Source organism: Rhinoraja longicauda, chromosome 26 (assembly GCF_053455715.1).
Source record: "Rhinoraja longicauda isolate Sanriku21f chromosome 26, sRhiLon1.1, whole genome shotgun sequence".
Taxonomy (NCBI): domain Eukaryota; kingdom Metazoa; phylum Chordata; class Chondrichthyes; order Rajiformes; family Arhynchobatidae; genus Rhinoraja; species Rhinoraja longicauda.
Window position 1 is genome coordinate 26965006 of NC_135978.1, and position 15608 is coordinate 26980613.

General features: G+C 48.8%; 1 protein-coding gene across 17 annotated transcripts in view; it reads right to left on the minus strand.

The window, feature by feature from the left end:
- Nucleotides 1-15608, minus strand: part of msi2b (musashi RNA-binding protein 2b) — a 474710-nt gene that overhangs the window by 119024 nt on the left and 340078 nt on the right. For all 17 annotated transcript variants that reach the window (XR_013548937.1, XR_013548936.1, XM_078422300.1 and 14 more), the window contains exon 10: nucleotides 7650-7724. Coding sequence is in view for 15 of the 17 variants with exons in the window: in XM_078422300.1 (XP_078278426.1) it covers nucleotides 7650-7724 (75 nt within the window). In the remaining 2 variants the exon portion in view is untranslated. The remainder of the gene's footprint in view (nucleotides 1-7649; nucleotides 7725-15608) is intronic.

Below are 15608 nucleotides of genomic sequence, written 5' to 3' on the forward strand. Positions count from 1 at the left end.
CAGGAAACATGTTCCCAATGTTGGGGGAGTCCAGAAGCAGGGGCCACAGTTTAAGAATAAGGGGTAGGCCATTTAGAACTGAAATGAGGAAAAACTTTTTCAGTCAGAGAGTTGTCAATCTGTGGAATTCTCTGCCTCAGAAGTCAATGGAGGCCAATTCTCTGAATGCATTCTAGAGAGAGCTAGATAGAGCTCTTAAGGATAGCGGAGTCAGGGGGTATAGGGAGAAGGCAGGAAAGGGGTACTGATTGAGAATGATCAGCCATGATCACATTGAATGGCGGTGCTGGCTCCAAGGGTCGAATGGCCTCCTCCTGCACCTATTGTCTATTGTCTAAAAGGCCACAGATAACAGCAGAGCTGGAAAAGATCCTTTGCTGGAGGGTGGGATGTGACTGGAAACCCATGTCTGCAGGGAGACATGCTTGTCACATTTAAAAATTACACGGACGTATAGTTTGAGTTCCGTGTCCGATGAGATTATGAACAGACAGCTTGATAATGGGTTTAAGTTTGATGGCTCTTTCTTGATCATCACGGGAACAATGGGTTGAACAGACTCCTGTTAAATCTCTGTGACCCTCTTGGCGGCTGTACCTATTGTGGCCAAATACAGGAATCGTTTCAAAAGAGAGGAACCCGACATCAAGTTCAATTTGTGTAGGGAGGAACTGCAGATGCTGGTTTACACCGAAGACAGACACAGAGAGCTGGAGTGACTCAGTGGGACAGGCAGCATCTCTGGTCAAAAAGAAAGGGCGATGTTTTGGGTCGGGACCCTTCTTCAGACTAGAAACGAATGGGTGATGTTTCCGGTACAGACCATTCTTCTGACTGAAGGTATTTATTCACAAAATGCTGGAGTAACTCAGCAGGTCAGGCAGCATCTCAGGAGAGAAGGAATGGGTGACGTTTCGGGTCGAGACCCTTCTTCAGACTGAAGAAGGGTCTCGACCCGAAACGTCACCCATTCCTTCTCTCCTGAGATGCTGCCTGACCTGCTGAGTTACTCCAGCATTTTGTGAATAAATACCTTCGATTTGTACCAGCATCTGCAGTTATTTTCTTATTCTTCTGACTGAAAGTCTGAAGAAGGATCCCGACCCAAAAGATGACCCATCCTTTTTCTCCAGGGATGCTGCCCGACCCGCTGAGTTACTCCAGCACTTTGTGTCTATCAAGGTCAATTTGTTTATTTTATAATCTGAATTGTTAACTCATTAATTTCCACCCATTTTCTTTGGGTTCAGACTGTTCACACAGATGTTGGGACTCTGTAATAAAAAAGGAACTGCAGATGCTGGTTTACACCAAAGACAGATGCAAAGTGCTGGAGAAACATAGCGGGTAACAGGGCCGTTTTTACAGCATTATGGGCCCCCGGGCAAAGTAGTGTACTGGGGCCCCTATCGTTACTCTCCCCCACCCCCCTTTCCCTACCAGCCCCCCCCTGTCGTGCCGGCGAAAAACACTTACCGAAAAGCACTTAGCGATGGACTTAGGGTGCTACATTGTTGCGAAAAACACTTACAGATCGCTGTGAGAAGCACTTAGGGACCGAAAATGTTGCGAAAAAAGCACTTATTGAACCTACATTTTTAAAGTCACTTAACATACACAGATCAGCATGGGGCCCCTATGCTCGTGGGGCCCCGGGCAAGTGCCCATCAGGGCCATGCGTTAAGACGGTCCTGGCGGGTAAGGCATCATCTCTAGAGAAAATGTATAGGTGACGTTTCGGGTTGGGACCCTTCTTCAACCTGATTGTGTGGGGATATGTCCTGGTTTTGTCTCGCTTCTCGTTCCCCCTCCAACAATCAGTCTGAAGAAGGGTCCCGACCCCAAAAGCCACCTACCCATGATCTCCAGAGACGCTGCCTGACCAGTAGAGTTACTCCAACACTTTGTGTCTATTACCATGACTCTGTAATCCTTGCACAGAGCCTTTCCCAATGGATGCGGAGAATTGGAATCGTAAAGATTGGAATGCTTCCCGTTTTCAATATCTTGACTATCGGAAGTGGAAGCTGACTGACTTTTTAGTTTAGTTTAGTTTAGTTTAGAGATACAGCACGAAAACAGGCCCTTCGGCCCACCGGGTCCGCAACAACCAGCGATCCCCGCACATTAACACTATCCTGCACCCACTAGGGACAATTTTTACATTTTACATTTTACCAAGCCAATTTACCTACAAACCTGTACGTCTTTGTCCTGGGGCTGAATCGCTAATCTACAAGAGCCCATGCCAACAAATACTGGGAGCTATAGATACTGAGCGCAACACTGATAGGGAATGGAACAAAGTGCTGTATTCTTTTACAAACTCTCTTTTAGTTTAGTTTTACAGATGCAGGGCAGAAACAGGCTCTTTGGCCCACTGAGTCCATGCCGACCAGCATTCACCCCGTACACTAGCCCCGTCCTACACGCCAGAGACAACTTATTATCTTTTTACTGAAGCCAATTTATGTACAAACCTATACGTCTTTAGAGCATGGCAGGAAACAGGAGTGCCTGGAGAAAACCCACACGCTCACAGGGAGAACGTATAAACTGTGTACAGACAGCACCTACAGTTACGATTGAACCCGGGCCTCTGGTGCTGTAAGGCAGCAACTCTGCCACTGTGCGGCTTCCACAAACCACTGCGAGAAACACGCTCACCAATTCCGCGTTAAGTGCGTCGAGACGCTGATCAAGAATGCCGTCACCTCTCTCTCCCTCTCTCTCGAAAGAGAGCAACTGCTGGGGATTTTTGCAAATGTTGACACAAGACTCCCCGTGTAAGCCTGAAATACATTTCACATTCACCGCAATGTGTGCTTATCATGAGAGGCAAATAGAATGAACTGCCCAGCGCAGGCCTTACGCACCATAATGGGTCCACACTGTTAGCACACAGATGGCAATGATGGTCCATTAAAGCCACTTGAGCCTGCGTTATTCCCTTATTACATCGGGTGGACAACCAGATGCCTACTAGCGTGTGCACTCTACACTTCAACATGCCACCACTGAATCACCACTCTGGACATACAGTGAGCCACAGGTTTCCGGCCTCCACACTACAGCAGTGCTGCATTCTACACGACCGATTGAACGATACAGCATAGAAACAGGTCGTTCCGCCCACCGAGCCCACTCCGACCATCGATCGCCCGTTCACACTAGATCCTTGCTATCTCATTGTCGCATTTACTCCCTTCACATGAAGGGTAACCGTGTCCACGCCGGCCGACCATCGAACGCCCGTTCACACTGGCTCCATGTTATCTTGCTGTCACATCCACTCCCTACACTTTAGGGGTAAATTATGGAGGCTGATTTACCTACAAACCTGCACGTCTTTGGGATGTGGGAGGAAACCGGAGCACCCGGGCGAAACCCACCGAGTCACAGGGAGAACATGCAAACTCCACACAAACAGCACTCAAGGTCAGGATGGAACCCGGGTCTCTGGTACTGTGAGGCATCGGCTCTACCCGCTGCGCCACCGTGCCGCCTGAAGTTGTACACTTCTTGTACTACTTGGGTAAAGCTGCTTATTAAACACCCCAGATGCTTGCCTGATCCACAAAGAATTTCTTACTATTTCTGCTTTTTTCCCCCTTGGAATTTCGAGATTGCAGCATTTTACATTTACATTGTTAGCGATCGGTTAAAATGGTCGACGTTTGCTGATTCTCAATATTCATAATAAACAGATGTAAAAGAACAGACAAATAATAAATAACACGACTTTGGAAAGAGTGGCAAATAAAGAAGTGAAAATCCCCACAAGCTTTCGAAAGGAATAAGCCATAACTGGAAGTAATGAATAGACTCCTGGAGTCGTAGAGCACAGAAATAGGCCCTTCGGCCCACCATATATGTGCTGACCCATCACGTGTTGATGTACAATAATCCCATTCACCAGCACTTGGTCCATAGCCTTTACCCCATGGGAATTTAAGTGCCTGGGTCATTACTTTAAAGTTTGTATGAGTCTCTGTCTCCAACACTCTTCAGTCAGTGACCTCCAGATTCCAATGACTCTCTGGGTGAAAAAGAGATTCCTCCTCCTATCCTCTCTAAACTTCCGATCCTTTGCCCTAAACCTATGCCCTCTAGTTTTAGACACAACAGTCAAGGGCAAAAAACTGTTTCCTACTGTCTACCCTATCTACACCTCTCCTAATTCTGTATACTTCTACCAGATCGCCTCCTCTTCGCCTCTCTTGCTCCAAGGATAAGCAAACAAAGTCTATCCATTCTCTCGTCAAATCTGGAACAATATCGGAAGTTTCCACTGGACCCTCTCCAGTGCAAGCACCTCCTTCCTACGCAAGCAACCCGTTTTGCGGCACGTTGGCGCAGCGGTGGAGTTGCTGCCTTACAGCGTTTGCAGTGCCAGTGACCCGGGTTCGATCCCGTCTGTATGGAGTTTGCACGTTCTCCCTTTGATCTGCGTGGGTTTTCTCCGAGATTCTCGGTTTCCTCCCACACTCCAAAGACGTGCAGGTTTGTAGGTTATCTGGCTTGGTATAAATGTAAATTGTCCCGAGTGGGTGTAGGATGGTGTTAGTGTGTGGGGATCGCTGGGCGGCGCGGACCCGGTGGGCTGCCGCTCGCTAGCAGTCTGTTCGTCTTTTTTCCTTTTTGTTTTGTTGTGTGTCGGTGTTGGGATGGTTTTTGTATTTTTTTGGTTGTGTATGTGTGGGGGGTGGTGGTGTGGGTGGGGGGGGGGACTTTTCTCTTCCTCACCGCGCGGGGTGTGGCTCAGCCGCGGGGTCTAACATCGCCCGGTGCGGCTCGGCCGCTGGACTTTACATCGCCCAGTGCGGCTTGGCCGCTGGACTTAATAGTGCCCGGTGCGGCTCGGCCGCTGGACTTAATAGTGCCCGGTGCGGCTCGGCCGCGGGACTTTTCATTGCCCGGTGCGGCTTGGCCGCGGGACTTTACATCGCTGGTGCGGCTCGGCCGCGGGACTTTTCATCGCTGGTGCGGCTCGGCCGCGGGACTTAACATCGCCCGGTGCGGCTCGGCCGCGGGGCTTTACATCGCTGGTGCGGCTCGGCCCCGGGACTTTTCATCGCTGGTGCGGCTTGGCCGTGGGACTTAACATCACTCGGTGCAGCTCGGCCACGGGACTTAGCTGCGCAAGGCTCGGTCGCGGGGCCTTCCATCACCCGGCTCGGCCGCGAGACGTTTCAGCGCCCGGTGCGACTCGGCCGCGGGGACTTCCATCCCCTTGCGGGGACTGTGCGGGTCGGTCGGGGACGAGCTGTCTGTCCATGGGCGTGGGGAAGAGAGTGGAAGTTTTGTTGCCTCCATCACAGTGAGGGGGTGTTTGGAGTCACTGTGATGGACGTTTGTGTTGGGGTCATGTGTCTTGTGTTCTTTTTTGTATGACTGCTATGTAGTTTCGTTCGGTACCTTGGTACTGAATGACAAATAAAGCTCTGTTATACTGTTATACTGTTAAACTCAAAACCCCAGTGTTACAGACAAGGCTCGGTTTTCTGAAAAATGGTCTGTAACTGTGATTTTCTGTCACTCAAAGTCGTGGCATCTGCACGGAACCAAAATGCCAGTTGAGAAACATACAGATGGTATTTAAACTTTATACTGCACAGAAACAGGTCCTTCAGCCCACCGAGTCTGCACTGACCAGCGATCACCCTGTACATTAACACTATCCTACACACTAGGGACAATTCACAATTTTACTGAAGCCAATTAACCTACAAACCTGTAGGTCTTTGGAGTGTGGGAGGTAACCGGAGAAAACCCACGCGGTCACTGGAGGTATGTACAAGCAATGTGCAGACAGCACCTGGAGTTGGCATCGGACCCTGGAAGGCAGCAACTCTACCCTCCTCATTACTTATTGGAATACGTGCGTATTGTTGATTAGCAGTCTGAACTGAACTACCTAGAACTTTACTCTGGCTGTGGACTGACTATTTTGATGGTGTATGTCAATGGAACAGATATTGGGGAAATATTCGGACAGTCATTTTCCAAATGCACATTGTCCATTTGCAAGGCGACTGTCCTAATTTTCCAACAGCAATTGTGCACAGTGTTAATCGATGAGAAACACTTTATTCTGTTGGAATTTCATGCAATGGAGGCAAATGGAGAATGAACTATCTACTGAGATTCTAAGGAACATGTTTCTTCCAATGAACCTGCCCTAAATCAAGGCAGAATGAGGAACTATTCCCAGGATTACGCATCAGGGTTATAGGAGAACATAATGTTCTTCATAAGTTATAGGAGCAGAATTAGGACATTCGGCCCATGACGTCTACTCTGCCATTCAATCCTGGCCGATCTATCTTTCCCTCTCCACCCCATAACACCTGACACCCGTACTAATCAAGCACCTTTCAATCTCCTTTAAAATACCCATGGACTTAGCCTTCACAGCCTTCTGCGGCAATGAATTCCACAAAGTCATGTTCTTCTAATATCTCTGCAAAAGGGAATATTGGCTTCTTTACCTAGTCCTTGATTTTTGCCCCACCTACAACCCAGCTCTAGAAGGTCCATCACTTCCTGATAATCAGTGATAAGACAATTTGTACCAGCCTTGCCAACTAAACTAAACATTGCCTGGCACACAGCAGATGATTGGGTGCATGCTGTGGATGACTACGGTTGATATTAGTTTAGGAAGATAACTGCAGAGGCTGGTACAAATCGAAGGTATCACAAAATGCTGGAGTAACTCAGCAGGTCAGGCAGCATCCAGGAGAGAGGGAATGGGTGACGTTTCGGGTCGAGACCCTTCTTCAGACTGAACTTCAGTCTGAACTTCTTCAGTCTGATGAAGTGTCTCGACCTGAAACGTCACCCATTCCCTCTCTCCTAGATGCTGCCTGACCTGCTGAGTTACTCCAGCATTTTGTGATACGATTGATATTAGAGTCATACAGCGCAGAAACAGGCCCCAACTTGTCCAACCCGACTAAGATGCCCGATTTATGCTAATCCCACCTACCCATGTTTGGCCGTAGACCTCTAATATTAATGTACCTGTCTACATGTTTCTTAAACGTTGACATAGTACCTGCCTCAACTACCTCCTCTGGCAGCTTGTTCCATACACCCACCACCCTTTGTGTAAAAACAAGCCACCCCTCAGGTTCCTATTAAATCGTTTCCCCCTCACCATGAACCTAAGTTGTCAAGTTCTCGATTCCCCAACTCTGGGCAAAAGACTTGATCTATTCCTCTCATGATTTTGAGCACCTCTATCAGATCACCCCTCATCCTCCTGCGCTCCAAGGAATAAAGTCCTAGCCTGGCCAATCTCTCCCTGTAAGAGGTGGGAAGAGGAAATCCCCACCACTCTCTTGCCCCCGAGTGTTGATCGGCTTCGGACGGTCAAAAAGAGACTATTTAACAAGAGTAAAATGTCATCTGAGATACTGGCGTGGATTTGAGGCGCCAAGGCACGTCAACTCAGCCTCCTCCAAAGCAGAGAACCTCACCTGGCAAGTGAAGGAAGAAGTTCCAAGCTGGTTTACAAATGGCCAGGCGCAGCACAGACAGCCAGAGGATCCCGGGGAAATCCGTACATTGATGGGATGGTGGGAGGGAGGAGGGGCAGCCGAAAGGGGGTGAGCGTTTGAGGGGGAACCGTAGGATCAACATACCTGGGAACTGGTAGCTGTAGCCCGGTGTGAATCCTGGGTAGCCGCGGCCATATGTTGCAACAAAGTTTGGGTAACCTTTAAAAATAGTAAATTAAAAAGAAAAGGAAAAGGTGGTGTCAGTTATAGACCTCGAGACAGAACAACATGCAGCTGGCCTGTGCACTTCACAGCAACAATCAAAATACTCTCTCTCTTGCTGGCCTCTCACGTGCACACTCCCACTTACCCCCGGCACCTCTCCTTGCCCACCCCCACCCCCCCACCCCCTCCCCCTTTGGCTGGTGGAGGGAGGCAGAGGGACAACTGGATGAGAATGAGCTGAGCTCAACACTGTGAAGGGGTGGGTGGGAAGAAGGGTGGGAGCAGCATTACAGTCACGTAGGCCCTTGAAAATGGTGTCACAGGCAGGGCTGTGAAGGCTTCCCCCCCACCCCCCACCCCCCACCCCCCACCCAGGCTTTCATCAGTCAGGGAACTGAATACAAAAGCTGGGATGTAATGATGCAGTTGGACAAGATTTGTTGTACACCTGGAGTAGACAATAGACAATAGGTGCAGGAGGAGGCCATTCGGCCCTTTGAGCCAGCACCACCATTCAATGTGATCATGGCTGATCATTCTCAATCAGTGCCCCGTTCCTGCCTTCTCCCCATACCCCCTGACTCCACTATCCTTAAGAGCTCTATCTAGCTCTCTCTTGAATGCATTCAGAGAATTGGCCTCCACTGCCTTCTTAGGCAGAGAATTCCACAGATTCACAACTCTCTGACTGAAAAAGTTTTTCCTCATCTCAGTTCTAAATGGCCTACCCCTTATGCTCTTCAGTTTCGATCAACCTGCTGCTGAAAGGATGCCATTAGGCTAGAAATAGTGCAGAGGAGATTTACGAGGATGCATGGGATGGTACAGTGGCTCAGCGGTAGAGTTGCTGCCTCACAGCGCCAGCGACCTGGGTTCGATCCTTACCACGGGTGCTGTCTGTACGGAGTTTGTACGTTCTCCCTGTGAGCGCGTGGGTTTTCTCCGGGTGCTCCGGTTTCCTCCCACATTCCAAAGACGTATAGGTTTGTAGGTTAATTGGCTTGGGTAAAGATTGTAAATTGTCCCGAGTGTGTCGCATAGTGCTGGTGTACGTGGTGGTCGCGGACATTGTGGGCTCGAGGGCCTGTTTTCACGCTCTATCTCTGAAGTTTAACGTTACCAAGGCTCGAGGGACTTGAGGCTGGGCAGGCTAGGACTATATTCCTTGCAGCACAAGAGGATGAGGGGTGATCTTATAGAAGTGTATAAAACCCTGAGGGGAATTGATAGGGTGAATGCACAGTCTTGCACCCACAGTGGGGAAATCAAGAACCAGAGGACATAGGCTTAAGGTAAGAGGGGAAAGATTTGATACGAACTTCAGGGAAAACCTTTTGATGCAGAGGGTGGTGGGTGTATGGAATGAGCTGCCAGAAGAGGTAGTTTGAGGCAGGTATGATCACAACATTGCAAAGACATTTGGAAGGTATCACAAAATGCTTGCGGCACGGTGGCACAGCGGTAGAGTTGCTGCCTTACAGCGAATGCAGCGCCGGAGACTCAGGTTTGATCCTGACTACGGTCGCCGTCTGTATGGAGTTTGTACGTTCTCCCCGTGACCTGCATGGGTTTTCTCCGAGATCTTCGGTTTCCTCCCACACTCCAAAGACGTACAGGTATGTAGATTAATTGAATGGGTAAATGTAAAAATTGTCCCTAGTGTGTGTAGGATAGTGTTAATGTGCGGGGATCACTGGGCGGCGCCGACTCGGTGGGCCGAAGGGCCTGTTTCCGCGCTGTATCTCTAAATCTAAAAAAAAATCTAAAACTCAGCAGGTCAGGCAGCATCTAGGAGAGGGGAATGGGTGACGTTTCGGGTCGAGACCCTTCTTCAGACCCGAAACATCACCCATTCCCTCTCTCCTAGAAGCTGCCTGACCTGCTGAGTTACTCCAGCATTTTGTGGCACCTTCGATTTGTACCAGCATCTGCAGTTATTTTCCTAAAGACATTCGGACAGGTACATGTGCGGAGCGACACAGGGTAAATGGGACAAGCTTAGATGGGTCATATGGGTCGGCATGGACTCGTTGGGACGAAGGGCCTGTTTTCGAGATGGATGACTGTATCCCTTGCGCCAACCACTGTTCACCATCTGCCTGGCCCAATGGGTCAGGACGGAAACTGCCCTTTCGGATACTTGGTGATTCAGAGCCGGAAAGGTTAAGTGTGATTTGATGGAGCAATTCCTAATGGGACTGAAATAAAAGGAAAGACCCAGATGTTGACAGTGTCGTTTAAGCAGGCGTTTGATAATGTGGATTAATAATTCAACGCTCATTTAATGGGTTATTAATTTTTCATGGCCTCTTTTAAAAAAGAAGCGTGTTACATTTATCTCAAACCTCTTTTCTCTTTCCACTTTTAATTTCCCTTGTTGCTTGACGCCACTCTTGACTGGCCCGATGGTCATGCCCCCCTTGGCCTTGCTGAGGCCAGTCCTCATGGTGGCACGGGACAGCACAAAACTCCACCAGAGCAAAGGATTGCTGGTTCATTTGTGCAAAGGGGAAGGTGATGTGCTTTAAGCCACAGTAACAAGCCCCAGCTGTCCATAATCTGATCCCACGGTGCATATCTAACAAGGCAGCACATTCTGGTCAGAGGGTGGTGAATCTGTGGCCTTTAGTCAGGGGGTGGTAAATCTGTGGAATTCATTGCCACAGAAGACTGTGGAGGCCAAGTGAATGGATATTTTTAAGGCAGAGATAGATAGATTCTTGATTAGTACGGCTGTCAAGGTTTATGGGGAGAAGGCAGGAGAATGGGGTTAGGAGGGAGAGATAGATCAGCCGTGATTGAATGGCGGAGTAGGCTTGATGGGCCAAATGGCCTAATTCTGCTCCTATCACTTATGAACTTATTATCAATATGTCATAGAGTCATACAGCACAGAAACAGGCCCTTTGGCCCAACTCATCCATGCCGACTAAGATGCTACATCTAAGCTAGTCCCATTTTCCTATGTTTGGCCCATAATCCACTAAACTGTTCCTGTCATGTACCTGTTCAAATGCCTTTTAAATGCTGTTACACTACCTACCTCCTCTGGCAGTTCATTCAATATACTCACCACCCTCTCAGTGAAAAAGTTGCCCCTCAGGTTCCTATTAAATCTTCCCCTCACCTGGGTAAAAGGCCCAGTGCATTCATCCTAACTATTCCCTTCAAGATTTCATACATCTCTTTAAGATCACCCCTCAGCGTCCTGCGCTCCAAGGTATAAAGTTCTAGCCTGCCCAACCTCTCCCTATAGCTCAGGCCCTCGAGTCTAGGCAACATGTTCGTAAATCCTAGTCCCATCCCGGGCAACTGTCTGTGTTCTCCTGAAGGGGAGCAGAATGGGCACTGGCCGATTCGGCAAGTTAGTGACCCAAGTGGAGACACCAATTCTGCTTCCAAAGCATCGAGAAACGTAAAAGAGCTGTGCTGGCACATTGTGTAAATGGGCCACAGCGCACTATGCCCATGAGCGATGGAATAATGCGTCTCTGTATCTCCACCCATTATCTTCATCAGCAACTTTGTGGCCCTTGCACCTGCTCAACAGCTCGCTGTCAGTGATTCCCCGGTTGATCGATGGGACACACTGGATGTTGACTCATCGATGTCCTCTTTAAGACGTGCTATCTCGTTCAAGCTTAATTCAGCACATTTTAACAACTAACCGCATTATAGAACAGCACTTGCAAATGTTCCTTTTTGGTGCAGAACAAACACTGGTCACTGGTCAGGGAAAAGGTATTTCTGGGGAGTGAGGGTAGATGCTGGGTCAAGACCTTTCAGGAGTGAAGTTAGGAAACGCATCCCCTCACAGAAGTTGATTGAAATTTGGAACCCTCTTCTTCAGACTTGGACTTTAGAGATACAGGGTGGAAAAAGGCCCTTCGGCCCACCGAGTCCATACTGACCAATGATCACTAACACCATCCTACACACTAGCTACACTAACACCATCCTACACACGGGGGACAAATTTACAACTTACCGCCGGAGGAAGTAGTTGAGGCAGGGACTATGGCAACGTTTAAGAAACAATTAGACAGGTACATGGATAGGACAGGGTTAGAGGGATATGGGCCAAATGCAGACAGGTGGGACAAGTGTAGATGGGGCATGTTGGTCAGTGTGGGCGAGTTGGGCTGAAGGTTCTGTTTCCACTCTGTATGTCTCTATCTCTTCTGTTCCATATTGAGACACCAGACTGGGAAGGTTAAGACTATGGAAATGCTAATCTGTTTGCTCTGACACAGCAAATAGTTGGCACCATCGACCCAAGACATACGGTAGCCAACAGTCTGGGTTTAATGATCTGCCTCTGTCTGTGCCCTGATATTCACCCCTACTTCCAAATCCTTGGGCTCTCTGCCTTTGTCCTCAAGCTCAACGTCTCCCTGTCGGTTTGACTGAGCCCCCCGCAAACTCAGAGGGTAGGTAAGCGAACAGGTACACATGTTCCCCTACATGTTCATGCATCACCCCCTCACATGGAAATACAACACTGTACCTCCTCCTCCAGTGAAATTCCAGAATCAGACCCCACTGCGCAATGGGATATGATTCTCACCATTTTCTCATTTTGAGTTTGAGTTGAGTTTATTGTCACGTGTACTGAGGTACAGTGAAAAGCTTTTGTTGCATGCGAACCAGTCAGTGGAAAGTCAAGATATGATTATAATCGAGCCGTCCACAGAGTACAGATACATACCAAGGGTAATAAATGTCTCCCTTGCCTGTGACACCCCAATATAAAAAATGCCAAACTCCCATTCTGGATTGGAATTACAGTAAATCGCACCATTTCTGAACAATATTTGTGTGCGTATGAGGGTGTTTGTGTGTGAGGTGGTTTGTGTGTGTGTGTGCACATGGGGAGTGTGTGTGCATGAGGAGTGGGTGTGAATGAGCGTTTGTGTGTGTGTGTGTGTGTGTGTGTGAGGTGTTTGTGTGTACATACGTCTGCAAGGTACTTGTGTGCATGTGAGGTGTTGGTGCATGTGTATGTGAGGGTGTTTGTGTGTGCAGGTGTGAGGTGTTGTGTGCGAGGAGCATATGTGAATGAGTGTGTGTGTGTGTGAGGTGTTTGTGCGCACATGTGTGAGGTGTGTGTATGAGGGGATTATGTGTGCGTGCATCTGCAAGGTGCTTCTGTGTGAGGGTGTTTGTGGGTGCAGGTGTGAGGGTGTTTGTGTGTGTGTGTGTGAGGGGGTTTGTGTGTGTGTGTGTGAGGGTGTTTGTGTGTGTGTGTGAGGGTGTTTGTGTGTGTGTGTGTGAGGGGGTTTGTGTGTGTGTGTGTGAGGGTGTTTGCGTGTGTGTGTGAGGGTGTTTGTGTATGCAGGTGTGAGGGTGTTTGTGTGTGTGTGTGTGCGTGTGTGAGGGTGTTTGTGTGTGTGCGCGTGTGAGGGTGTTTGTGTGTGTGTGTGCGTGTGAGGGTGTTTGCGTGTGTGTGTGAGGGTGTTTGCGTGTGTGTGTGAGGGTGTTTGCGTGTGTGTGTGAGGGTGTTTGCGTGTGTGTGTGAGGGTGTTTGTGTGTGTGAGGGTATTTGCGTTTATGTGAGGATGTATGTGTGTGTGTCAGGTTGTGTGTATGTGTGTGAGGGTGTGTGTGTGTATACAGGTGTGAGGGGGTTTGTGTGTGTGTTAGAGTGTTTGTGTGTGCGTGTGAGGGGGTTTGTATAAGTGTGAGGGTGTTTGTGTATGCAGGTGTGAGGATGTTTGTGTATACAGGTGTGAGGTGTTTGTGTGTGTGTGAGGGTGTTTGTGAGTGTGTGTGAGGGTGTTTGTATGTGTGTGAGGGTGTTTGTGTGTGTGTGTGTGTGTGAGGGTGTTTGTATGTGTGTGCAGGTGTGAGGTGTTGTATGTGTGCAGGCGTGTGGTGTGTGTGCGTGAGGGTGTGTGTGTGTGCAAGTGTGAGGTGCTGTGTGTGTGTGAGGGTGTTTGTGTGCAAGTGAGAGGTGCTGTGCGAGTGTGGGTGAGGGTGTGTGTATGTGTGCAAGTGTGAGGTGCTGTGTGTGTGGGTGAGGGGGTGCGTGTGTGCAAGTATGTGGTGCTGTGTGTGCGTGTGAGGGGGTGTGTGTGTGCAAGTGTGAGGTGCTGTGTGTGTGGGTGAGGGGCTTTGTGTCTGTGTGTGAAGGTGTTTGTGTGTGTGTGAGGGTGTGTGTGTGTGTAAGGATGTGTGTGTGTGTGTGTGAAGGTGATTGTGTGTGTGTGTGTGAGGTGTTTGTGTGTGTGAGGTGTTTGTGTGTGTGTGAGGGTGTGTGTGTGTGTGAGGGTGTTTGTATGTGTGTGAGGGTGTTTGTGTGTGTGTGTGAGGGTGTTTGTGTGTGTGTGTGTGAGCGTGTTTGTGTGTGTGTGCAGGTGTGAGGTGTTGTATGTGTGCAGGCATGTGGTGTGTGTGCGTGATGGGGTGTGTGTGTGCAAGTGTGAGGTGCTGTGTGTGTGGGTGAGGGTGTGTGTGTGCGCGTGAGGTGCTGTGTGTGAGGGGGTGTGTGTGTGCAGGTGTGTGGTGTGTGTGGGTGTGTGTGTGCAAGTATGAGGTGCTGTGTGTGTGCAAGTGTGAGGTGCTGTGTGTGTGCATGAGGGTGTGTGTGTGTGCAAGTGTGAGGTGCTGTGTGTGTGTGTGTGTGTGGGTGTGTGGGTAAGTGTGAGGTGCTGTGTGTGTGTGGGTGAGGGTGTGTGTGTGTGTAAGTGTGAGGTGATGTGTGTGTGTGTGAGGGGGTGTGTGCGTGCGTGAGGTGCTGTGTGTGTGTGTGAGGGTGTGTGTGTGTGCAAGTGTGAGGTGCTGTGTGTGTGTGAGGGTGTGTGTGTGCAAGTGTGAGGTGCTGTGTGTGGGTGTGTGTGTGTGTGTGTAAGTGTGAGGTGCTGTGTGTGTGTGTGAGGGTGTGTGTGTGCAAGTGTGAGGTGCTGTGTGTGGGTGTGTGTGTAAGTGTGAGGTGCTGTGTGTGGGTGAGGGTGCGTGTGTGTGTGTGTGTGTGTGTGTGTGAGTGAGGGTGTGTGTGTGTGTGTGTGGGTGAGGGTGCGCGTGTGTGTGTGTGTGTGTGTGTGTGTGTGTGTGTGTGTGTGTGTGTGTGTAAGTGTGAGGTGCTGTGTGTGTGGATGAACGTTGAGTATGTGTGCGAGTGAACAGGCGAGAGACTGATTGTTAACCAATAAGAATGATCCAAGTCATTATTTAGACAATTCAGTTTTACTCCGCTTTATATTTCATTGCCCAAATCCCTTTGCCAAGGTCTTGTTTTCTGTGATTTAACAAGTCATTTAGACAACTTGGGTCAATAAAAGAAATTGGTTACCAGCCTGATCTAGTCAGACTGATGCTGTGTTTGAAAAATGATTTTAGTGCTTTGAGATAAAGCTGTTTGAGTTTTCAAAGGAGGGCCACTTCACAACTAAATCCTTTAACAGCGTAGCAGATATTTCTACTGGGAGACTTATTACGCTTTTGTTTTAACAGGCTTATATCAAACCTCATTTCACCACTGCTTTGATGGAGATTTATTGTATCCCCACCAAAACAGCGACACGTCCCAAACGCACGCCTGCACGAAATCCAGTTAGTCACGTACACTTGGTTATTTTTCTTTCATTAAAAATTAAAATAAAAAACTGTTTTCAGATTTACCTCCTGCAGTGAAGGACAGTGAAAGAGCAACAAAATAAAACAGAAGAGATAAATAAAGAGGGAAAACAGGGGATGGGAAAAGAAAGAGACAGAGAGGAAGAGTGAGGGATGGCCATAAAAAGAGAGAGAAAGGAAGGATTGAAGTCTATTTTTAGCACAGCATTAGTGCACTTCCATCAAAGTCTGAAGATTAAAACCCATATCTGAGTGACATTAAGATAGTGAAACTAGGTGGGATTAGGCTGGTCGGGGCTGGAA